We start from the raw sequence: 25,562 nt of genomic DNA on the forward strand, positions 1-25,562 counted from the left end.
TGATTGACAACCGTAGAGGGAGTTGCTTCAGGAAACAGCTAGACTACTTGGCAAATGTGAGACACAAGAAGACAGTGAGGAGTACTGCAATCAGAGAGCCCCAAACTAAGTACACAATCAGTTGGCATATAGCCAAACTCTCTAAGGTGCATATAGTTGCCATGCAGTTAAGGACACCATCCCTCCCTTGGATGTTCATGTCCCAACTTGTCTGTGAAATGTCACAAAAACATTCAGTGGCCCAACCAAGAACAGAGACCTCAATATCCCAGTTTACAGTGGGAAAATCAGCTTATCTTTAAGTCATGGTTTGATTAAAGGGGTAAGAAGCACAAAATTTTATTCACTGGCATTAAGGAAGGGACAACTGGTTGACCCACATACTAGTAAATGACACTTGTAGGCATGAAGGTGTAAGAAAGATAAGGAGGAAAGGCCCACATTTCTAGAGCACACGAGGCTTGGGTGATCTCCATGATAGAGGTTTGCATGGTCAGACACAGGATGCGTGCAGCGGCTGCCCTGAACCAAGAACTGCAAGTCAGAGTCTGAACACAACGTCTGCAGATGTCCTCAAATCACCAGGAACTTGTTACAGGAAAAGTCCCACAACATTCCAGGAAGAAAGCCAGCCTCGAAATCATTTCTGTGACCTTCTCCTCTCCCTGACTAAGCATCATTGTTTTATGTCCTAGAACACAGCACACATGGACTGAATAAACATTGCAGGGAAGATGGGCTGGGATCTACACAGAACAGAATTCAGCTCTTGACCCTGGAAGCCTCAGAGCCTCGGAGCTAAGAAGCTTCCAGTTACCCAGGAAGCTTAGAGCCCAGATCACATCACAGAGCACAGATATTCTCAGCCACTCTTCCAGGCAGGTTTTACCACTAGGTAATTAACAAATTTGAGTACCAGCTTAGGGTAAGTGGGGTTTATTCACAGAGCAATGCCAGCATTTTGGAGCCCTGGCTACTTCTATGCTAGCACAAACTTGTGACACCCCTGCAACTTCACAACTTGCCTTTTCTACTCAATAGTTTTGTACCTAGGCTCAATTTTAAGTCTGTCCCTGTGAACATGAGGGGGTCTATCTCTCCCGGCACCACCATCCCTTAGTGCTGAGGTTTCCGGCATGCACCACCACTCTTGGTTTTTACAGGGATGTTAGAAACCCAGACTCAGGCTGGAGAGATGGACCTCTTCCAGAGGTCCTGAGTTCAGTTCTCAGCAACAACACGGTGGCTCAGAACCATCTGTAGTGGGATCCGATGCCCTCTTCTGGTGTGTCTGAAGACAGCAACTGTGTACTCATATACATTTAATTAATTAATTAATTAATTAATTAAATCTTGAAAGAAAGAAAGAGAGGAGGGAGGAAGGGAGGGAGAAGGAGAGGGAGAGGGAGAGGGAGAGGGAGAGGGAGAGGGAGAGGGAGAGGGAGAGGGAGAGGGAGAGGGAGAGGGAGAGGGAGAGGGAGAGGGAGAGGGAGAGAGAGAGAGAACGCAAGCCAGACTCTGGTCCCCAAACTTGTGTCTATCTATTTTACCCACTGAGCCATCTCCTCTAACTCAACATTTTTAATGAGTGAGTGTATCATTTCCTTCACTCATTCAGCAAGCACTGCTGAGTGCCTTCTTATCCCATGGCTATAATAAGCAAGTTATGATTCAACAGGTATGTAGGGGTGTGTGTGTGTGTGTGTGTGTGTGTGTGTGTGTGTGTGTAGATCCTCAGTAGTAAAGGAAGGTGATTCTTTGGATTCTAATTTGGCTTATAACACTTCAGCCTATAAAGAAGTTTAACTATACCCTTCTCTGGAAACTATGGATGGTTGATTATCCCATGGCAGCCTGTTTGTAGGCAAACATTTTTGGTACACACACACACTTTATCAGCTTCTTTTTTATACAACCGGTACCACTTAGTATCCAAAGAGTCCACATGGATGTTGTTGCTGATAGGAAGGATAACTGTGTCACACTGTAACTACACAGGCATCAACAGTAGACAGAAAAACAGCAACACGTATAGTTGTCATAGTTAGGGTTTTACTGCTGTCAAGAGACACCATCACCAAAGCAACTCTTATAAAGAACAACACTTAATTAGGGCTGGCTCACAACTTCAGAGGTTCAGCTTATTATCATCAAGGCAGTAACATGGCAGCATCCAGGCAGGCATGGTGTAGAAGGAGCTGAGAGTTCTACATCTTCATCTGAAGGCTGCTAGGAGAAAACTAGGTTTCAGGCAGCTAGGAAAAGGGTCCTAAAGCCACAACCACAGTGACACACTTCTTCCAACAAGGCCACACCCACTTCAACAAGACCACACCTCTTAATAGTGCCATTCCCTGGGCCAAGCATATTCAATCCACCACAACAGTGTAGGCTGGAGTCTTTCTTCAATTCAATCCTTTATGGGATCTGTAGGCTGCTTAGCTCACGAGACATTGCTGTCAACAGAGAAGGGAACAGAGGAGCATTCTGGCTAATTTTTAATGAAAAATGGCCACTCCTGTCCAGATCTTACTTAGCCATGAACTGGGTGTGAGATATGGGGCTAAAAAGAAGCCCCCTGCTAGGTCTGACCCTGTTTCTCAGTATCATGTTCAACAAGATTAATTGGATTTAATTTTGGTGGCAGGCACCCATCATCAAAGATCTCATTACCCAACTTACTGAGAAGTCCAAGGAGAATCAGAGCCTTGGAAAACACAGGAGGACTACGTGCCTCTCACACCATGCAAACACCCAGTGAGCTGAACCTTCAACCCGAAACTGAGAGGAAATCTCTGTTCCCAACTTTTGTACACAAAAACAATTAGAATTTTTAAAATTTGTCTTGAGATAGGATCCTACGTAATCCAGGCTGGCTTCAAACTTGCCAAGTAGCTGAGGATGGCCTTGAACTATTGATTCTCCTTGCCTTTGCCTCTGAGCGCTGGGATTACATGTGAGCACCAATCTGCCCAGCTTACATGGTGCTAGGGATTGGACATGGAACTTTAGACATGCTAAGCAAGCATTCTGCCCACTGAGCCGGATCGCTAGCTTTAAAATGTTGTTTTAGTAAGACAGGAGAAATAGGCTCAGATCCACCATGCATCATGGTGACACCCCAGTTAATGTGCCGCAGCTCAATGATTGCCAAGAGTACATCTTAACTGTTCTGCCACATAAACATAGGAAGGATCGGCTAGCTTCACTTTACCATATCTCAGCATTTACAGATACCAATCAGAGCATCATGCTGATAAGCATCAATCTGTGTATTTGTCAATTGAATGGGGAGGAGAACGGAGAGAGGGGAAGAGGAGGAGGATTCTAGGGCTACTACAGACCTGTGACTCCATGCCAATGCTGATGCATCATGGGAGAACAAACCCTGTTGTTGGGCTAGCCATCCTTGGCTTTCTCCAACTTGTGTGCTTTCAGGACAGTAAGCTCTATCTCCCTTGGTATGTGGAGTCACTGGGCACTCTCATCTTCCTGTGCCACAAACCCTAGCCCTTGCTGCTCCCTGGCTGACACATAGGCTCTTTGAACGAGGCGACTTTGTTGTCTGTGAACTCTGGGTGCCCCGCATGCTGTGCCTACTCACAGTGAGACATGATCAGTATCTCAGAGACATCCAGACCAAAAGAGGGAAGAGAAGCAGAAAGACAGGAAGATGGATGGAGGAGATAACAAGAGTCAAATAAATGAAGCTTTCTCCTTGTGACTATGACTTCAGTGATATCAATTCAGATTCCATCTGTGCAAAGAATAAACAACACCATGCTCTCCACCTTCCCTGCCCCTTTCTCCCCTCCCTCCCTCCTTAGAGGGCAGGACTAGAGATTAGATTTAGGGCTTCATGCATACAAGACCAGCACCCTATTGCTAAGCACGGTCTAACTTTAGCCATTGTTTTCCCAAATGGCCTTTTGAAAGCTCTCGTCATTATTTACCTTAAATAATTACATTTGTTATTTTCTGTACGATTAAAGAGGTGACTAAGAAAATAAAATCCATCTTCATAGGCAACTCTGTGCATATCCTCTGCTGCCCCTGGGCATCCATTCACTCCTGGTAAGATACAACTTCCATCGTCACGGTCTCCCCTGAATGTTGTCTCTAACACTCCTATCTGGACTTCGAAGTCAACGTAGTAGATAGAATTCTGCTTTGCCATCGAAAAATAGCTCTCCGATAGCTGTCATGCGCCTGCAATTTTTTAGGAGAGACAGTAGTCACCCCTAATTCGCTCCTGCTGATCCTCTTCATTCTAGGGCATCTTACAAAGATTCTTGTGCCTCTTTGTCTTCATGCATACCTCCCCAAAGTCTCCAGGTCACCCTTGTTCCACAGTTTAAGCAGCTCCCTGAGAGCACCACAGCACTGACTTACTTGGTGCCCCTAGTCCACCAGGCCTGTATTATCAGTGACATCACTGATATCCACACTGTCCACCAACAGTACACACACCCTTAGTCCTTCACACGTCTAACAGAACAGTCCTTATTCAATACTAACAAAGAGCTTGCATGATGATATTGGTTATGGCCCTGTACCCAACCCAGTGGGTCACAGAAGTCCCTGAGCAGCCTGTGGGTGACTCCCATTACCAGTCAAGGGCTCCAGACCAAAAGGTTAAACATGGAATGCTCAAGGAGCCAGAGTGACAGATACTGCAGCTAATATGCAAACCATTTCCTGAGCTACAGAGATAAATAGCCATACCTGGACAAGTCACTTATACTGTCTGTTTAGCCCATTCTGCAAACATAATTATTCTTGCATTAAAAATGAATCTCAGGCTGGTGAGATGGCTCAGCGGTTAAGAGCACTGACTGCTCTTCCAGAGGTCCTGAGTTCAAATCCCAGCAACCACATGGTGGCTCACAACCGTCTGTAATGAGATCTGATGCCCTCTTCTGGTGTGTCTGAAGACAGCTACAGTGTACTTACATATAATAAATAAATAAATCTATAAAAAAAATGAATCTCAGTCTGTCCTGGTACCTTCAGTCCATCCTAATTAAGCCACAGCCTTTCTGTCCCGGAGGATTTCATACTTCACGATATAGGATTGTGGGAAGCCACATGTGCCGTAGCAGAGTGGCACTGACTACTGCTGGCCACCACGCATAAGTTTGGACAAACAACCAATGTGTACATATGCAGTAAAGGTTTTTGCAAAGACACTGCCTGGCCCGGGCATGATAATGAGGCTTTGGGAGTAGCCAATCAGATGAGGAACATGCAAATGAGGCTTAGTGCATAACCAATCCGGGTGTGAGACACGCCTCTCCTAGGCCTATATAAGCAGTACCAGTTCTGGGCTCGGGGTCTCTTCGCCTCTGCAATCAAGCTCTCCCAATAAACGTGTGCAGAAGGACCCTGTTGCAGCATCGTTACTGCTGGCCAGTCCAGCGAGCGCAAGATAGGATCAACAGAGTAAGGCCCTTAAGGTAACCAACTACCTGTTACATGTGAGTTTACCATGTCATTAGCAGGAGAAAGGGGAGGTGAGAGAGGAGGACAAAAGGAATATCTATAGGTAATAAAAACCTGTCTGCCCCAAAAACGTAAGATATAGACATCTAAATAGAAACAAATTGATTCTAGGGTATTACCCTATAGTAGAGCACATGCTATCTTATACAAAGTCCTGGGTCCGATCCCCAGTATTGCAAAAGAAAAATAGATTTTAAAGAAAATCAAAGCAGCAAATGAGACAGAAGAATCAAGAAAATAGGATCCTCAAAATACAAGACACAACCAACTCAACCCTACCGTGAGACAAGCTGCCATATGTATTCTAGAACTGCACATGTGTTCAGAGGAGGGCCTCGTCCCATGATGCTGGCAGCTGTTCCACCATCTTTTGTCTGTAAGATGCAAACTCTATTGTCTTCTGTCAGTCAAACCTCCACTTAGGTTTGTTACTATACCTTCCTGCTTAAAAACCTGGCATGAGAGCATTGTGTCAGCTCATTTTGCTCCCAGATCTATAAGAAATTACACCTTTTTTTTTTTCCAAGAGAGCTGACACCCAGGTCTTCCAGGGCCGGTCCTACACTCTGCAGCCACTGGCTGTTTTAATGCTGAAGGCCAGATCTTGTGGCTCCTACCTCAATGCAGCATCCCTGTCTCTGGACCATCCAAGCTATAAACAACCTACTTCACAGACCCTGACTCGCACCATGGCCTCTCAAGGGGCCCACGGCACCTTTGTGTATGTGTTGGGAGGGGGCTCAGAACTGATCAGACTCGTAGCACTTCTAGTATCGATCTTTAAGTGCTGCGTGTTCCGGTTAACAAGAAGACAGAGGTGAGATCACCTTTCTCCTTGAAAAGGCGTGTGGATTTGGGGAAGATATGAATGACCTAGAAGAGGCCTTATGCAGAAGAGCCACAGAGCAGCCGTCTGTTCACAACTTGGGCAACTGGCTTCAGTTCCAACGTCCTGTTTTCCCCATCTATCCAGTAACCGAGGAACTCTCTGAGGTCCCACACAACACCGACATCCCTTAGTCCTAACCAGATGCACAGAGCAATGTGCTAGGTCCCCAAACAGAGACTAGATGGATTGCAGGAGGGTCTCTCATTTGAAACCAGAGATCTCTGAGCAGCTAGTCTGGCTGTCCAGATTGCTCCCGGAAGCTCCTATCTCTGCCTCCTCAGGTGACAGGGAGCCACTATGCCTGCCCAGGCTTCGAGTGGTTCTCAGCATTCGAGAGCTCCAGTCCTCAGACTGCACAACATGTGCTTCACCCACGAAGCTATCTCTCCATATCTGAAACATTAAATTTTATGGAATAAAGCTGAACAGAGAGTTTAAGTCATAAGTAAAGGACATACAAGCAATAAATAAGGTATATCATTATATATAATTAATAGTGCACGAGACTCCAGAATCACTTTTATTGATACTGGTGATACACCTGAGTGTAGCTCTGTCCCTGCCTGTTACCCACATTCCATCCCAGTGCCTCCCAACCCTGGCTTAAAGTCGCCTGACCTCCTTTTAAAGAACCAATGCCCATCCACGTTTTTCTACCAGGACAACAGAGCCGGAACCTTCCCTTGGAGCCTCAGGAGGTTAAAATCTTATGAGCAGACTTGTAAACAAAGCTTTGAGGTTTCAAGTTCCCTCTGAGCTTTAACACCAGGACTGAAGAAGTGGGAGAGCTACAACATGAATTCCTGTCGGTGACTGAGCTGGAAGATCCTTCCCCGCAAGAGCTCCTGGACCTCAAAGGCTCTTGGCCTTGCCTCTTCGTGTGCATTTATCATTACACTGGTGGTTTAATGCTAATTGTAACATATGCTAAAGTGATAGCCAACAGTTCCTTAATCCTACAAACAGAACCCAATTTCCCACACCTTGCCAAATCTAAATTATTCGTATCCATTTCTCAGAAAGTTTTGTTTCCTTTCCATAAAACGGGGCCAGAAATAAACTGCAGCAGCCAAAACTTTTGACTTTTTTCCGCCCTGAAAATACATTTTTAAGTGACATATCACACAAAGATCAGAACTTAAATTAAATACGGTAACATTTATTTTATAGACATCATTCTGAACTTGGCCATTTTATGATCCAAAATATAATAAAGGTATCACAATAGCTGAGAACCCGTGTTGTAAAACCTCATTAAAAAAATAATCTTTGCTGAGACTGCCATGGTTCTTCGGGAGAGTAGTATTTATGTGCTCCTAACCCCAAGCTAATAAAGGAGTCAGGGCAGAAGATCTTCCCAGCAGGCCTGTGTTCCTGGGCTCAAGATCCAACAGCCGTAAGTATTGGAAAAGCAAACTGTATGGCCAAGTATCTGGTCATCTTGAAGAGTGATTTGATTTGGTTTGTGGTTTTGTTTTGTTTCTTTTCGGGTTTTTTTGGTTTGGTTTGGTTTGGTTTGGTTTGGTTTGGTTTGGTTTGGTTTGGTTTGAATTTTTTGTTGTTTGTTGTTTTGTTTTGTTTTGTTTTGTTTTGTTTTGTTTTGTTTTCTATGACAAGGTCTGACACTGTAGTCCAGGTTAGCCTAGTGTTCACTATATAGCCTAGGCTAGCCTGGAACTTACAGCAATTCCCCTGCCTTAGCCAACCAAGTGTGGGGGTTACAGGACTAAGCCACAACAGCATTTGTAACCGTTTTCAATTTTTTACTCTTTCTGAGGAAACAGCTCATGGAACAAATGATCTGCTGAGTTCTGGATTCGAATCCTTCCTCTCATCCTTATGACTTTACAGGGAAAAACCAGAGGCCATTATTAGCCACATGAAATCATTTTATAAAGTTTAACATGTTATATATACACACATACACATATATATGTGTGTGTATATATGTGTATGTATATGTGTGTATATGTGTGTATATGTGTGTATATGTGTGTGTGTGTATATATATACATACATACATATACATATATATATATATATATATATATATATGAAGGGGTATCCCTGCCTCTGCAAAGGTTCCCATTGATTCTTTTGCAAAGATGTCTTTCCACAGAGCCCAGAGCCTCCTTTAGACACTATGGGGCTATGGGTATAGAAGACACCATAACCCCGTTAAACCCTGCCCAGCAGCCCAGCCACAAGGCCTTCCTTCCCTCAACACACCAATTGCACCAAAGACACTCCCTTCCTAAAGGAGGCCGTCTCTGAAAATCAAAATCCTATTCAAACCATGGGCCTCAAGGAAGCCTTGAAGTCTCCAGAGTGAAAAAAAGATCATGTCCTACATTTCCCCTACGTTTCCTGCCTAATGTGTGACATTTACAATCTCCTTCTCGAGGACAGGAGCCATATGGGAACCCCTTTCTCTCCACAGTCATGGCTTCCAAGGACAACGACATCAGTGTCTGTGAGTTCAGCTTTGAAACCAGCTCGCTCGCTCTCTCCCTCTCAATCCAGCTAAGGGCCTGGTCCCTCAGAGTCAAGCTTTGTGGAAGTCAGTTTTGCCTCTTCTTTAGCATTCCCAAGAGACCCATCAGACACAAGGGATTTAGGATTCCTTTCTTACAAAAGAACAGGTCTCATTATCAGGAGACAAAAAGCATAAACAGAGAAGTACTCAAATAGGAAGAAACTCACAGCCATGTTCCCATCAAGCCCTGAGAAAAAAATCACTGCCTCAAGTTTGCCAATACCTCCCTCTCAAGAGCTGGCTAGAGCCAAGAAGAGCCTGGCCTCTCCAAACCTCCAGAGCTGGGGAACAGGCCACACCACATGGCTCCCAACAGCACCCACCACCAGAGAAGATCTACTTAACTTACAAAAACAACGCCAAGCCCCCAAAGTTTCTTGCTCTCTTATTCAAGGGATATTAAGGTTCCCCAGTAATTCCAGAGTAACTAGGCTCATGGGAAATACAGTCTTAATCATCTTCCAAAATAAATAATGGAAAACTCAGGAAAGAAAGTCAAAAGGAAACTGGGGGGGGGGGGGAGGATCCACATTACACCTGTCCAGTCTGTTGTCATGGTGATAACAAACAACAGAAACTGTGGGCGATCAATGGTCACCTACACTGACAAACTCCTCAGTCAACGCAAAGGAAAGGAAGGCATTCACGTATGGGTCTCACTTCACTGGGGATGAAGGGGACAAAAAAAAAATGAAGGAAACATTCCCAAGTCCATTTCTCCACCACGAAAATATCCGAGACCACTCTTTTTCAGGAAAGAATGTACATCCGAATAAATTTTTCTAAACTGCCAAAGAGCTGGTTTAGAAAAGCCACAAGTGCTACATATTCGACATCAGACAATAACAACCAGGATATTTGATCACTTAATTCAAGGGTCAAGTTACTTAGAGAAGCATAAAATAATAAGATGTTCCCCCTGAACCATTATTAAGGAAAACAGAAATATTTAATGTACTGACTTCTCTGTGTGTTGGCCACACACACACTCACATGCATGCATGCACTTGTGCGTGCACGTAAGTGCACACACAGAGACAGAGAGAGATAAAAACAGTATCAATGGGCACTGGAGAGATCACACAGCAGTTTAGAACACTTGCTGCTCACCTAGAGAAGCCCAGTTCAGTCCCCGGTGCCCATGGCCAGCAGCTCCTAATCTCCTAATACCCCAGCTCCAGGGATCTGAGGCCCTCTTCTGGACTCTGCAGCTACTGCACCCTACATGCATTGCCATACAAAGACACACAGATACTTTTTGTTTTCTTTCAGAGTCTGTTTTATTTTCTTTTGCAGGATGACCTCTAGCCTATCCATTTTCTTGAACATTTCATGAATATTTTTTTCTTTTTTATCTTTTATTTATCTATGTATTTATTTATATATCTATTTATTTCCCCTTCTGGTCCACCCCGCAACTGTTCCACATCCCATACCTCCTCCCTGACCCCTGTCTCCATGAGGATGTCCCCATTCCACCCACAAATCTAAAAGAAAAAAAAAAGAGTACGTTTAAGCATAAAGACTCAGCATTTGAAAAGTTGGCTTTGTAAATCACAGTTAACTGGATACGCTTTTAAATGATAAGACAAAATAAAGGAGGGTCAGGCTTCCAACACTTACAGAACAATGAATGGCCAGTGGAGGAGACACCATGAATTTTATCACTTCTACTACCCTTCCAACTAAAGACTAAGGTTGTCTCAGCTGAGACAATTGACCTATCCATTCTGGGGTACAGGGGACTAAGCTTTCCTTGAAGCAATTTTTCCTCTAGAAGGCCACACTCTTTAACTTTGTAGTTTCAAAAAATACCAAAAGCAATCTTTTTTCCTAAAGGGCAGGAGTTTAGGGTGATAACAGTATAATATTAGCCACCGAGGAGTATCTCTTCCAAGTTAGTTATGCCATTAGCCCTAGGCCAGGGCACAATTTATTGGTCAATTTCCAAAGAAACATCCAATATCTGATTACAAATAAAAAAAAAATACCCCTTTGTTTAAAATATGTGATGTGTGCTTTGGGTGTTGCAGTGCATAGCCCCGTGCAGAGGAGCCCTGGGGATCCCATCAAAGGCCACAGAGATGCTAAGTGGACGTCATCTTCATCAGCCATCAAGACCCAAGTACCTAAGAGCCTTTGGCTTTGATGAGTCACACTGGAAAGACATCCCCGAATCCATCCCCACCTTATACACTGTAACACACTTTCCTGCCAAGAAAGGGCTGATTGGGATCATTTTTCACAAGAAGAGAGGAAAAAAAAAAAGATGAAGAGGAAACGGGGTAGACAATGAGTAAGCCATGAACCACGGCCCAAAGGAAAAAACCCACAAGGAAGAAAACAACCTGGAAGATCACTTCCATGTGCCGAGATGAAAGTTGCTGTTAGGCGTGGAGAACAAACTAGAGAGACCACTGATAAGCTGAGCCACTCCCTCCCTTGTAAAGAATAGACAGAGCCAAAGAATGAAAGACATAATTGTTAGAGAACGTTGCAAAGCAAGCTCTCTCTCTCTCTCTCTCTCTCTCTCTCTCTCACACACACACACACACACTCACACACACACAGAGAGAGTGCACAGTGTACACCTTATGCAAATAGTTTAATCCATAGCCCTGTTACCCAGAAAATACTGAAAGTCACTTTCATATATGTGAGCAAAAAGATGAAGATTACATCTACGGTTCTATTTCAATATAATGTATGGGATCATAGTTTAAGTCTTTTCCTTTCTCAGATTGATTACATTTTTTTAGAGATGACTTGCAACGATGGCAATAGAAAAAAATAATAAATGACAGGCAATTGAAATATGTCAATCAAACAGAATATATACATTTAATAAACAACACTTTACTGTGTTGGTCTATTTCTCTGTGACAGTAAATTTTTCTACAGAATCATTTCCTACATTAGAAGGTGAAGAGGTTTAAGCTTTCCTCCAGGATGATATACATTGAATCCTTCACCCCCAGCAGCTTACTCGGATACAGGGCACTGACGGATGTAGTGAGTTAAAATCACCGCATGTGACCACAGAGAATAGGGTGGGCCCCTAGTCTTGTATGAAGAATGTGCTGTCTACTTTTATATCAACTTGACCCACATTATAATCATCTAAGAAAAGGGTATCTCAACTGGGAAATCACCTCCTTAATATCAGACAAGTCTATGTTCTATTAGGGATTGATAAGTGAGGCCCAGCCCATTGAAGGGGGTGGTACACCATGGGATGGTGATCCAGACACTATAAAACAGCAAGCCAAACAAATCATGATGAGCAAGCCAGTAAGCACCACTCCTCCATAACTCTGCATCAGCTCCTGCCTCCAAGTTCCTGCCCTGCATTAATTCCTGCCGTCAGTGATGAACTGTGATGTAGAAATACAAGAAAACCAGATCTTCTCCTACCCATGTTGCCTTTGGCCATGATGTTTGACCACAGCACAACAGTAACCCTAACTAAGAGGGAAACTAGCACCAGGATGATAGGAGGTTGCTGTGACAGACTTGGTCATATTCTGGGGAGGACTGTGGAAGGACATTGCAACTCAGGGCTAGAAAAGCCATTGAGTGTTCAACGCTTGGTGAGCTGTTCTGAAGGAGTCTGGAAATGTTGAGAGAAATGCACACCATGGAGGCCTGGCTTGTGAGAGTTCAGAGAGAAACCAAGACTATCAGGGCTGTTTGACATTCTGAACTAAGAATTCAGCTGGGCCTGAAGAATTAGGTGGGATTAACAACAACAGACCAACGCTACTGAAGTAAAGCCTTGGCTTCGCTGGGACAATGGATGCTGGTCAGCTGTGGTTAAAGAATCAGTTGTGACTAAGAAGAGACCTGCATCCCAGAGGTGAAATCTTCTTGGGAATGTTACCTCAGGGTTAGCACATGGAAGCTGCGTTAGGCCAAAGTTGTGCCTAGTACTGGCAGCTGAACTCTGTCTATGGAAGAGTCTCCCAGGTTGTACTGGTTTTAAAGGCAGGAAGGGGTCGTGGAAAGGAGCTGAGGCTCAGCACTATGAGAGGCAAGGAGAAGCCATTGGTGAGGTGCAGCCTCAGTGGCAGCTGAAGCCCCAAGATTGAGTTCATCATAGAGAGAAATTGAGCTTGGTACCAGGTGAAAGATCAGGAGTCTTTGAATAGAGCCCAGGAGAGGCTATTAGAGAAGCTAGAGCCCTCAGCCCTTTGGAGATCCCAGTACCATGGGACAACAGCCAAGGACCACAGTAGCCATGGAGGGGAGCCAGCCTGAACTTATAAGACAAGCTGTGTGTACGGGTGGCAAAGCCTTCAAAGGAGCTCAGAAGACTGTGACTGAATCCCAGACACTGCACGTGGGGCTATTTATCCTGTTGGAGTTTGGTTTTGCTACGATTTGATGGTGACTGCACTCTGCTGCTCTCCTCTTGGAAGAAGAAAGGTCAAGCCAGTAAAACAGCATCCCTCCGTGGCCTCTGCATCATCCCCTGCCTCCAGGCTCCTGCCCTGTGTGCTCCTGCTTTGACCATTGTCAATGATGAACAGTGGTGTCGAAATGTAAGGGGGGAAAAAAACCCTTCGCCCTAGAGTTGCTTTAAGTTACAATGTTTCATCACAGCAACAGTAACCCCAACCAAAATAAAAATGTGTCCTTAGCAAAGGAGGGAAGTTTAGACACTGATGTACAAAACCAGAAAGCCCCATGGAGATGCAACAGGCATCAGCTGATGCGCAGATGACACTTCAGCAAATGAGAAGACTGACATAGATCAGACCCTACCCCGGGGTCCTCGAATAGACCCTGTCTGCACCCTCAACCCTACATAGCTAGACTCTAGAGTGGAGAGAAAACAAACTCTTCATGGGGTTGGGGCTTCCTATGTGCGCTCCAACAGCCCAGAGACACAAAAAATGTACATGTGATGGCTCTGCACATGAACCACACGTCTTCCTAACCATTTAGCTTTTGGTGGGAAGCATTTGCAGAATGCCTTTTCTTTTGCTCCAGATGCCTGCCCCCCCACCCCCAGCTGTCTCCTCTCACTCTTTGCCCTATTTGTGGTTATGTTTAACTTCCTGTTCAGGCCTGGCTTCAAGGACACAGCATGCTATACCTTAATAGACCCATCCACTCTGAGCTCACGCCTGCACGTGGTGGCAGCCAGATTCAAACAGGGACACAACTGTCCCATGCCTTTAAGGATCGATCCAGCTGCATGGCATGAACTTGGGTCTCTTGTTGGGGTTGGTCCTGTGTGCCGTGTATTCAGATGCTGAGTTCTGTGCCCCAAGATCAGGTTGCAGTCTGGGCAAGGGCACTGTATTGACAATGTGCTGTAGAGAATGCTCCCCAGCAATCTCTGATTGGAGGATAAAAGCCTAGAGCCTGTGACTAGGCACAACAGGGGGCAGGGGGCACTTGAAATGTGGGGAGTCCCAGACTGAGACCATAAGGAGAAAAGGGGAGTGGAGGAGAAGATCACCATGAAGCAGGATGGACCATGAGCAGTTGACAAAGAGAAGCTCACCCTAAGGACACATATGAATCAAAGCATGCAGGGCAAGATCCAGACTTCAAGTGACATAGGGGCTATTGCAGGGGTGTAGGTTAGGATAGTCTCAGAACTTGCCCAATTTAGCTTGTTAATAAATTCTGATATTTGTTTATGTGGGAGCTAAATGAGAAAGTGTGGGGCAAAAATGCCCCCCAAAATTATTTCAATAGTCTCTCTGTAGTTCTTGCCCAGGGAGGGCCACTATTAGGAGGTGTGGCCTTGTTGGAGGAAGTGTGTCACTGTGGGGGTAGGCTTTGTTACCCTCCTTTTAGCTGCCTGAGAGATAGTCCTCTCTTGACTGAAGTTGGATCAAGATGTAGAACTCTCAGCTCCTTCTCTAGCACCGTATCTGCCATGTTTTCCTTGGTCATGATGTCTCTTTCTCAGCCATGGAAACCCTAACTCTCTCACTGTAAGATGGGAGAAAATAACCAGAAATCTGGAACAGCATCCCCTTGAATGTTACAGGCCAGAGAAAACCAAGTCTGCACCGACCGCCAAACTCACCGAATCCATTCCTTAAGCTGCGGAATTGCTCGTTTTCCCAGTGACAGAACAGTAAGTCTTTTACCCCATCATGCATATAAAACATTTCAAAAAAACATGCATGGTATGGGAAAATAATGGGCACAGAGCTAGGAGATGTCTGGTCTCCACATGCATATATACAAATATGCATACATATCACACACACATATATGTGTATGATATATATATGTGTGAATATATATGTATATATATACATATATATACATATATATATGTATATATATGTATATATACACACATATATATGTATATATATGTATATATGTGTGTATGTATATATATATATATATATATATATATATATAGAGAGAGAGAGAGAGAGAGAGAGAGAGAGAGAGGAGAAAGAAAACCAAACACATCTTTGGTAGAAGCAGTAACTGAAGTTCTGTGGGATTAGACAGCAAGGAGCAGAAAGACAGTAACCATGATAGCTTGACAGACACAGCATTTGACCAACTTTACTCTTGTTAAATTCTAGTTTAAGCTCTGTAGGCTTCTGTGATTCCCTATTCCAAACAATATATCCTATTTTTCTAATTGGAAAAAGATGACACAGAGCAATTTAGCATACTGCAGCAAGTACTCTCATGTGTAATATGACTTTTACATAGATCTCCACAACACACAATGCAAAGTGGCACAACGTCTTCCCTCCCCTCTTTAAGAAGGGTCACAATAAAGGAGAAAACCAACCTCTCCAGACCAGGAAAAATGCCTGAAAATCTCCAGATGAATCGAACTTGAGTCTCGGAAACAGAGGGGTTTAAATGTTTGTTTGGCACGCACACGAGCACGCGTACACAGAGAGAGAGAGAGAGAGACCCCAACAGTTAGAAGAGAGGGTATGTATGTCCCCTTACAGACACACAGTGACCACCAGGTGTACCAGCTCACCCCTGCAATCCCAGCACTGATTCGGAGACAAGAGAACTGCCTTGAGTTTAAGTCTATCCTGGACTACAGAATAAGATCCTGTCTCAAACAAACAGATGTGTGGGAGCACCGGTATGTCACTATGGGAAACTACAGAGTATATGGTTAGGTGACAGCTCCTCCATGCCTCATTACTCTGCAGAAGAGCCATGGTTCTGTTTCTGTCTGGTCCAAACACTGACATGTTCTTTCCAGTAAACTTAGACATTTCCCTTTTATTACATTGATTTTTCCAACATGAGCCTTCAAAGGCTTTGAGGACACCAGTCCCTCCCACAACAAACCTGCAGACCTTTTCACCTGAAGACAAGAGTGGCTTCTGTGCTTCCAAGTAAGAGCCTGAGCAGTACATGTATGCCTGGATTTAGACATGTGGTTCCATTTACACAGCTGTGTGAATATAGATATATAGACAGACACAGACAGATAGATGGATATACAGATATATGAATGATATATACATATATGTGTGTATACATATACATTTATGTATACATGTTTCATATATGATATATATATGATATACATATATGATACATATATACATGTGTGTGTATATGATGGATATATACATACATTTATGTGTGTGTACACATGTGTATGCATATGTATATGTATATATATATATGCACACATATACATATATATACATATACACCAGGTACCATGTAGTCCCCTAAGGCAGTAGGCTCACTTGCCTGGCTGGTTTTCTTCTCTCCAGCATGCAGCCTATGACAGGTAGATACTTTCAAAATGGAGAAACAGTTTGAGCCCCAGGTATAAGGAAGCTTTTAAAACTTCTGGATGGAGCCACAGATGAATGATGAGTTTGACACCCATTCCCCGTACCACAAAACATGGACCGTATGGAAAACAAGAGAAAGACGACTTCCCAACGGTTCCCTCCCCATTATTATTTAACCTCATCCACACACCCGGCTTCCTCTTCCATGGCTGTCTCTTCCAATGTGCTCTCCAAATCCGGATGCAGGGGTTTGAGCACAGTGATACAAAGAGAAAAGGAATGAAAACCGTGGACTCCAGCCCATCTTTTCAAAAGGAAAAGCCTCCTCCCAAACCAAAGGCTTTCTGAGGAAGAGAACTCAAGTTCATCAACTAGCATTCTAATTTCTCATCATCATCTTCACAACTGGACCTGACCATAGTTCTCCTTGCTATGCGTGTGATGGGCCCAACTGGCTTCACTGAAGGTCAGAACACTCAGGGGACAGAGGAGACAGAATGGGCATGATCCCGACTTTGAGCAAGCACTTCTGAAGAGACATCCTGTCACTTGTTACAAAACCCAGCCCATGTTCTGCTCACCAAAAAGAAGGACAGCATGAGAGATGCCCACCCACCTCTAGGCCAGACACGGTTTGAGCATCTGCCAAGAGCAGATGAGTAGAACAGGTTGGTGTTGGCCTGGGTGTGAGAAACCAGCCCGGCATAACCAGCATAGCCGCAGACACAAGGTGATTTCCTATACACCCCCCAAGCCAGAGAAGGGCAAAATGCCACTCACCTTCTGAAAAAAGTCTTCCCCACTTCGGCCTTTTCCTTCAGCTGCAGCTGTAAATAAAAAATAATAATAATAATAATAATGTACACATTTAAAAAGACTTTCTTTGTTTCAATGTTTATATTTAAAACCCTCAAGCACCAGGGCTGTGATCACAAAGATAAAGACAATCCCATCCAGGCCTCATCGGGGATGCATTATTATTGAAGCATGAGACACAACATCTCATTGATTACCCATTCTTGATTAAGTGGAAGACCCATGAGAGTCTGTCTCCATGCTAGATGGAAGCTGCCCTACCCTTCCACACTAAAAAGCTGGGAGAATGAACCATCATCAAAGCTATAGTTCCCCATATTTCCCATCTGTAATGGATCTCGGGCATCAGGGCATATCCTATTCAGCCCACTTCTGAGCTGGGTAAGTTTTATGCTCATGGGAACTGAAGTTTCCATGGAGGAAAAATGTATGTCTATATCGGATATCTGTCTAGAACTAATTGAACATAGAGATTTGGAAAGTTTGGGTTATCATTAGGTCCTGTTAAGTCACTGATCACATCCGTGTCTGAAGCAACAGCCTTGTGCTTATTGGGGTGATACCTTTTGTGATTATATTAACTGAGCAAACCACTAGCTTCTACCAAACCCAAGCAGAGAAGGTCCTAGCATCTGAGACTACAGCAGGTTCCCCACTTCCATGCAACCCAGGTGCCAATATTCCCACCAATCTACTTGGAAAAGTGCCTTAGAAATAGGTCTTTTGTCTGTTACTAAAAGCTGTTCATGAAACCATTTCCTTGTAGGAACATATTCCTTGGGATAACCTGAATCCATGTCCCCAGGTCAAGTCACTCATGTTTGGCTTCAGAATAGACTGACTGTCTTTGAGGTGAGGGCTGTGTTTTATGTCAATAGTTTAAATGACTAAATGCCATACTTGGACCTCAGTTCATCTCTTGCAATACTTCAATCCCCTCCTCTATTCACTCCTACAGCAGGAAATGTGGCAACATAAGAATAAGCAATGGCGGTCAAGGTCAAGACCAACAGCAAACTTAATGTGGGATGAGGGGCTTGTTACAGTGTCCTGAAACACCCTGTGACCTGTGAGCGTTCTAATTGGCTTTCAGTGATGAGTGGAGAATCGGAGAGGAGGGAAGAGACTTAGCCACCAGCACAGGGATATCATGGTTATCACAGTCCCAAGCTGATTCTTTCTAACAAGAGATGCAAAGATGTAGTGGTGGTGACTGGACAGGCAGAAGAAGCAGGAGCACAAGCTCCTGGATGTTAAAGTCCAGAAGGTATGGTGACCCAGACACACGCTTTGTGTAGCATGTTTGTATGTGTTTGTGCACATGAGGGAATGTGTATATGTGAATACAAGCATGTATGTATGTGTTCACATGGCCATATGTGTACATGAGTAATGTGTATGAAGACATGAATATGTGTATGTATATGCATGTATTAGTATTTGTGTATGTGGGTGTTTATATGTGTGTGTATATATATGTGTATGTGCCTGTAGATGCACATGTGTGTTCATATGCACATGTTCATAGCACTTGTTAAAATGACTAAAGATGCAAGAAGTGTCCCCTTAAGAATGACACTTGTCATTAAGTTGTGACAAGCCCCTACTATGAGTCTCACAAACGGAAGAAACAAATGATAAAGCTTAAATTCTTCTTTCATCAACTGAAATTTCACAACTACTTATATGTAAGTGCTTATTTTTTTTAACCAACATTTCTTTTATCAAAACAACAGAACAGAAAACATGTTTCTGGGATTTCCAAAGACAATTAGATAAATGAAAAGAGCAGCTAAAATGAAATATAATAATTCTATCTAATATGTGGTGGGATTGAAATAGTAAAGATACTCATATCCTAACCTCTGGGAGCTGGGATTACATAATAGAGGGAGGAAGATTGCCCTGGGTTATCCAAATAACCATCCTTAAAATAATGAAGCATGAGAATCAGGATAAAACATGACATCGTGACAGTAAAGGCAACGGGAGAAACAATACAGATATCAATAATGAGAAAGGCTTGAAAGAGGAGGTGTGGGCCACAAGAGAAAGAATACAAGTGTCTTCCAGAACTGGAAGTCAAAGAAACGCAGGATTCCTACAGCCTCTGAGGTGGCATGGCCCTGCTAAAACCTTGACATTAGCCCAAAGAGATCCACTGCAGACGTCTAGCCTCAGAACTGTAAGATGGTGAATGTCATCTGCTCCGGGCCAAGAGAATGGTGGCAGTTTATCTTATCAGCAATAGACACTAATCCCTGAAGCTAACCCCCTTATACTCCCTTTCTGCACCAACCCCATACAGTCAATACACACTTGGTGGCCCTGCCATTGAAAAAGCCTTGTGTTTATTCTGTGGGGTCAACTGCCTAACTTGGAGACATGTCAATACTAATATACTAAAACAAACAACAACAAAAAAGTAAAACCGAATTCTGAATTCAGAACAACTGATCGACCCCAGCTGGAGGGTCTGAAGGGTTTCTTCTAGCAGGATAAAACTGGCAGCCTAGCCCTAAGGATATTAACCAAACAGCAAATGTCTTGGAGACATTTCAGACCATTCAACTCTTGAGCAAAGTCCTTACTTGAGGATAAAAACAGTTGAAAGGGGATGTGTTCACTCACTGACAACTTCATGGAAATAAAGTAGCAAGTACAACAAGATTTGAAAGAAATCTAGTGACAGCAAGGGTTCCCTTAAAAAGAGAAGGTTTAGCATCTCAGATATTTTCCAATGTCCATACTGGAAACAAAATAATATGCCTTTGACTGTATAGTCTCCTTCAGAGCAAGTATCTGCAAATGTCAAGTTCCTGAGGCAAAGGTCATCCACTTCTACTACAGATGTTCCCTTCAGGAGACCACTCTACTCAGGGTCAGCTCACCATGTCATAACCTCAAAACACCTTCAAAGAACAAGAGCAAGGAAACTTCTCCAATTGGAACCAATATACGATGACCTATGTTCTCGAACTGAGTAGAACACTAAAGATTAATCAGAAATACATCTTGTTAGAATGTTGATGGGGTTTGAAAAGAAATAGCAGGCCAGGGAGTCACAACTGGATGTTTACTGGTATCAAAGATCATGGCCCTTTTTGACTCTATAAATTTGTGTAGAACACCCACCCCTACCCCAGTTTATAAGGGGTACTATCTAAGGCCACAGACAGAGGACTGAACCTCAGTTAAGAAACCCTACCTATGCAACTTGTCCCTTCATACAGATACCTAGCATAAAGTTTAATTTGTAAATTAAACACAGTAAGAAATTAACAATTAACAGATAATCATAAAATGAACAATTAAAAATAGGCTGTCATTAAATTTATTGCAGCAAATAGGATCCAGCAATGCATTATTGTGGTACTCAAGCCTCTTGTGATGATGTGAACTGCTGCCATGCGTGTGTGATGATGTGAACTGCTGCCATGCGTGTGTGATGATGTGAACTGCTGCCATGCGTGTGTGATGATGTGAACTGCTGCCATGCGTGTGTGATGATGTGAACTGCTGCCATGCGTGTGTGATGATGTGAACTGCTGCCATGCGTGTGTGATGATGTGAACTGCTGCCATGCGTGTGTGAGGTGACAAAGACAGGTGGATGTCATGGGTCTTGACAAGAAGCGTTAAGCTCCTGTTAAGGGACCTTGAACATAAGCTCTGTGGAGCCATGAGTCTACAGGATAACTGAGAGATGGAATTCACAAACAGGTAGGTATAGCAAGGGAAGCCAGCTGGTCAAGAAACTACAGATGAGCCTGGCTTTCCTTAAATTCTGATGTGAGTTTTTCCAAAGCTCCTAGAGTCAAGACAAAACACCCTGGTTGGATGCTTGGTTGGATCATTGTCTCAGACACCACTTTGAGCTCATCTATGCCTGACATGTTGTAAGAACTCTCTGTACTTCGACCTGAGGTTGCTGGACCTCCTTGGGGACTTCTACTGACTCTGTGAAACACATCTGTCAAGGCTGTAGAAGTCCAGAGAGAACAGCATGTCCCTGCCTTCTTCTCTTCTCTCAAACACGGGTCCTTCAGAGCTCTAACGGGACAGTCCTCCTCGCAAATGCACCCGATGTTCTCAGTATGAAAACCCAAGTTCCTCCCAAGAAGTTACAGTTTGAGGGGAGAGGGGCGAGATCAACATGGAATGTTTTTCTCAATGTAAACTCAAGACATTTGACATGCTGAGTCTATAGACCCATGAGAAAACAGACACGGTTACTCTCCATCCACAAATATCTGGGGCCTCTGCCAAGACAAAGAAGCAGCCATGTCCCGACCTTTATTCAGCCTATAGCCCTCACCATGCTAAGAGCGAAAGCCACCCAACCAGTGAGGCAAAAGCAGGATGACAATTTAGCTCTACCACCAACCTTCCCAGAAACCTTTGCATACCGCCAGTGCTGTCCAGATTAAACTTTACACGAATTTGATTATTTCTCTTTTTGTAATAGAAGCTACATCCAGTTCTGTCCCCCACGGGGAAGCAGCACAGCTAAGCTACTGCTATCCCTGACCAGGAAAGAGGACTTTGGGCGGACCACCAGAGAGCTGGATTCCAAGGGAAAAATAAGAAACACAATACTATCTTAACCCAAAGCATTTCAATATGTTTGGAAAGGAAAATGTTGCCTATGAAATAAGCCGACCTATGCTTTATGTTGTGGGGGTTGCTTGAGGACCACTGAAGTCTTCTTATATTCTGTGGGAAAACTATTCTCCCTTAAGCTTAAGCCTGCAACCCTTCACGGTAAGACTTCTTTGTCCCCTTCTCCCACAAAAACATGGAAAGTGCATCACAATTTAGTGATTTTTTTTTCACCAATCTTTACAATATCACACTGGCATGATGTTCCAAAGCTTACTTCTCTTGGATTTTTAAAACCTTGTCGTTTTCCTGCCAATGAAAGCAGCTGCCTCCCTCCTTCCTAACACACAACTCCAGGATTAAATTCCTTCGATACTACTGAAATATGGCTGGCTAAATGTGCAGGCAATGAGTTTCATGTTTTGAGCTGAACAATTCGTTTTTATGTTTATTATAGTTTCTCCAGGGCTCTGCCATGTTTTATTTCATATTTTTACCTCACAAGAAATATGGGATGGCACAGTCCCTGCCAATAAAAACGGGAGAGGTTGAAACAGGTGTAAACTATTACCAGAACGGCCCCCCAACTCCAGAGCACTCCTGGGTAATTACCTAATTAAAGGGGTTGGGGGTTCTTTTTTAAAGTCTTCCTAGGGCTCAAGGAAACTTCTGTTTAAATATCGGTTTTCCTTTCCAACTGTTTTTTTCTTTCATAGCATTTGATGCTTCATGGACCTAAGTCTAAAAACACAGGGATGAGGAATTTTAGATTTAAAACATATTATGAAGTATCTTTCAACATGACCTAGACAAACAATGAGATTTCCCTGGGGGAAAAAAAAAAGCTTAAATTAAAAACAATAGTTGTAGCCCAGCAAGATGGCTCAGTGGGTAAGAGTACTTGCCACCAAGTCTGATGACCTGAGTTTGATCCCTGGGACCCACAAGAATGAAGGGAAAAGAACACACACAAGTTGTCCTTTGACCTCTACAAGCATGCTGTGGCGTGCACCACAAACACACACACATACACACACAAATAAATAAATGTAATAAATTTTAATAACTGTAAAATGATTTTTCAAGTATATACATTCCTGTTTCCTTTTCACGTATGTGTATATGTGACAGAGAGAGAGAGAGAGAGAGAGAGAGAGAGAGAGGGGCAGGCGTATGTGCAACTGTGTACCTATGTAGGGCAGAGGACAACCTCAGGTATCAGTCAGCTTATTTCGAAAGTGTCTTTGTGAATCCACCACACTAACTCTGAGGTCTTCTGGGAAAGTCTATGTCTTCCACAGAGGGAGAACTGAAATGACAGACACACGCTACCCTGCCCTGGTTTACATAAGTTCTGGGAATATGAATTCAGGTCCATACATTGCACAGCAGTGAGCACTTTACCTACTGAGACAACTCTCCAGCCAGCCCTGTTTTTAAATCCATCTCATGAAGTTTTGTTTTATTGCTTTTTTTACTTGGAGCACAACCTACTAGAGCATACAAGCAACAAAGTTGCTTTCTGGTTACCACACGGACAAACTTTGCTGTTCAAGAAGCACCATTCTTGCCTGCAATGTTGCCAAAATATTTAATTACCAATCGCTTTAACTTAGCTATGAAAAAAAAGCTATACCATACATTGTATTCTGCACACTAAACCATTTCCGGAAAACTTCCCTGGGAGCTGGCCAGTTCTACTGAAAGGGGAATGAGAAGTGGTTTAGGCTTCTACCACAGGAGAAAGGTAAACACCAACCCAGCGACAAAACCTGCAACCTACAATTCCTGCAAGATATACTGGTTCCACTGTGGCATAAACTAGGCCACTGGCCTAAGGGAAAATCTGCTACTATTCTGCTAAAGAAACACACCACTAAAATGACTCCTGGCATCATAAGGCTCCACCCATATAGATCAGTGCCTTGCTCAACCCACATCAGAAAAGCTTCTAACAGGGGATGGCAATCAACACAGAAACCCACAAGTAGACAATGTACAGAGAATAAGAGACTTAGAAGCACTCAGCCCTCAATAGGATATCTTCATCAAACCCATCCCCCAAGGCTCAGGGAGCTATGCAGAAGAGAGAGTGGAGACCTTGTATGGCTGAGAGGTGATGGGGATACAAAGTAACCAGTGTCTTCCAGATACAACAGAAGTGACAACATATTAACTCACAGATACCATGGCAGCATGCATGGGGTCTTCACAGAAAAACAGGGGTGCCCACCCCTAACCAAGAATCTATTTCCAACTGGCATCCACTTGCAAAGGGAAAATCAATTTCTTCCAAGGAAGTCAAGTGGTTAGGGATGTAAGGAGATTCTGAGAGGGATGGGAACCTGAGGGATGGAAAAAGTATGATCAAAATACCACACACACACACACACACACACACACACACACACACACACTCACGTACAGAGAAATCACAGGATGGTGGCCTTCTTGTATAACAATGTGCACATGAGCACAAATAAACAGATACATGTTATTTCTGTGTGTATATATGTTAGGAAAGCCCAGCAAATAAGCTCAAAATGCTCACAGCTCTTATCTGAAGTGTAGAAACATTGGGAAATTTTTAGAAAAAGCATTTAAATAGCTTGCATCAGTTCTTGGGTTTGGAATAAAATCATTCTCAAATCTACCTTCCTACTGAAGAGTGAAACAAGTTATTGCCACTATTGGCTTGTGACAGTGTCATTTCAGCATAGAAGGCAGCCAGGAAAATATATGAGACAGAGACTAAGTGAGGAGGCAGGAGAGACAGCACCATGTCAGAGGAGCACGGTGGGAACAGAGAGCATCTTGCCAGACCTGAGTCCCAGACCTGCTAGTACTTTCAAGACTGAAGCACTGACATTACTCAGATCTTGGATGACAAAGGTTTTATATAGCCCAGATGGAAAGCATGCATGCCTTCCCCAGACCCCGGTTTTGTGGGAAAGATAGTAAACCAGACAGCCCCTATCCACAGACCTTCAGATATGCCTGGAACACATTTGTTTCTGATTTGAAACAAGTTGACTTGACTATTGTCGTGTTATTGCAAACCAGAAGAAATATAAACTTCAGCCCATTAAACAGCCATCCACATAAAACTCTTAAATGGTTTCATGGCTGTAGGTTGGGCTAGACATTAAAGAAATGAACTTCAATGTTGCATGATACATTCAAACTGCTCTGATACTTCCTGCCTTTCCAACAATAGAACAAACCCTTGTCTTCCCTCTTTCAAATGTCCCCAGGAATTTAAGACAACTACAGCCCAGGTCTCATTGTACTGCTTCCCATCATGTGGAAATGTTTCTTGTTTTAAGTCCTTTTGAGCCTGGGGCTGTACTTGACACTAGCATCTTTCTGATCCTTGTTGTGTAACACAAAAGTGAATCATTAGTCCCCAGGGTGCGGCTGTACAGTGGAAAGATGAGTTTCACCTCTGATGC

General features: G+C 43.5%; 1 protein-coding gene across 2 annotated transcripts in view; it reads right to left on the bottom strand.

The window, feature by feature from the left end:
• Bicc1 (BicC family RNA binding protein 1) overlaps positions 1-25,562 on the bottom strand; it is a 236,861-nt gene that overhangs the window by 138,887 nt on the left and 72,412 nt on the right. For both annotated transcript variants that reach the window (NM_031397.3, NM_001347189.1), the window contains exon 2: positions 17,474-17,520. In NM_031397.3, coding sequence (NP_113574.1) covers positions 17,474-17,520 — 47 coding nt within the window. The remainder of the gene's footprint in view (positions 1-17,473; positions 17,521-25,562) is intronic.

The sequence above is a fragment of the Mus musculus genome, chromosome 10 (assembly GCF_000001635.26).
Source record: "Mus musculus strain C57BL/6J chromosome 10, GRCm38.p6 C57BL/6J".
Lineage (NCBI taxonomy): Eukaryota > Metazoa > Chordata > Mammalia > Rodentia > Muridae > Mus > Mus musculus.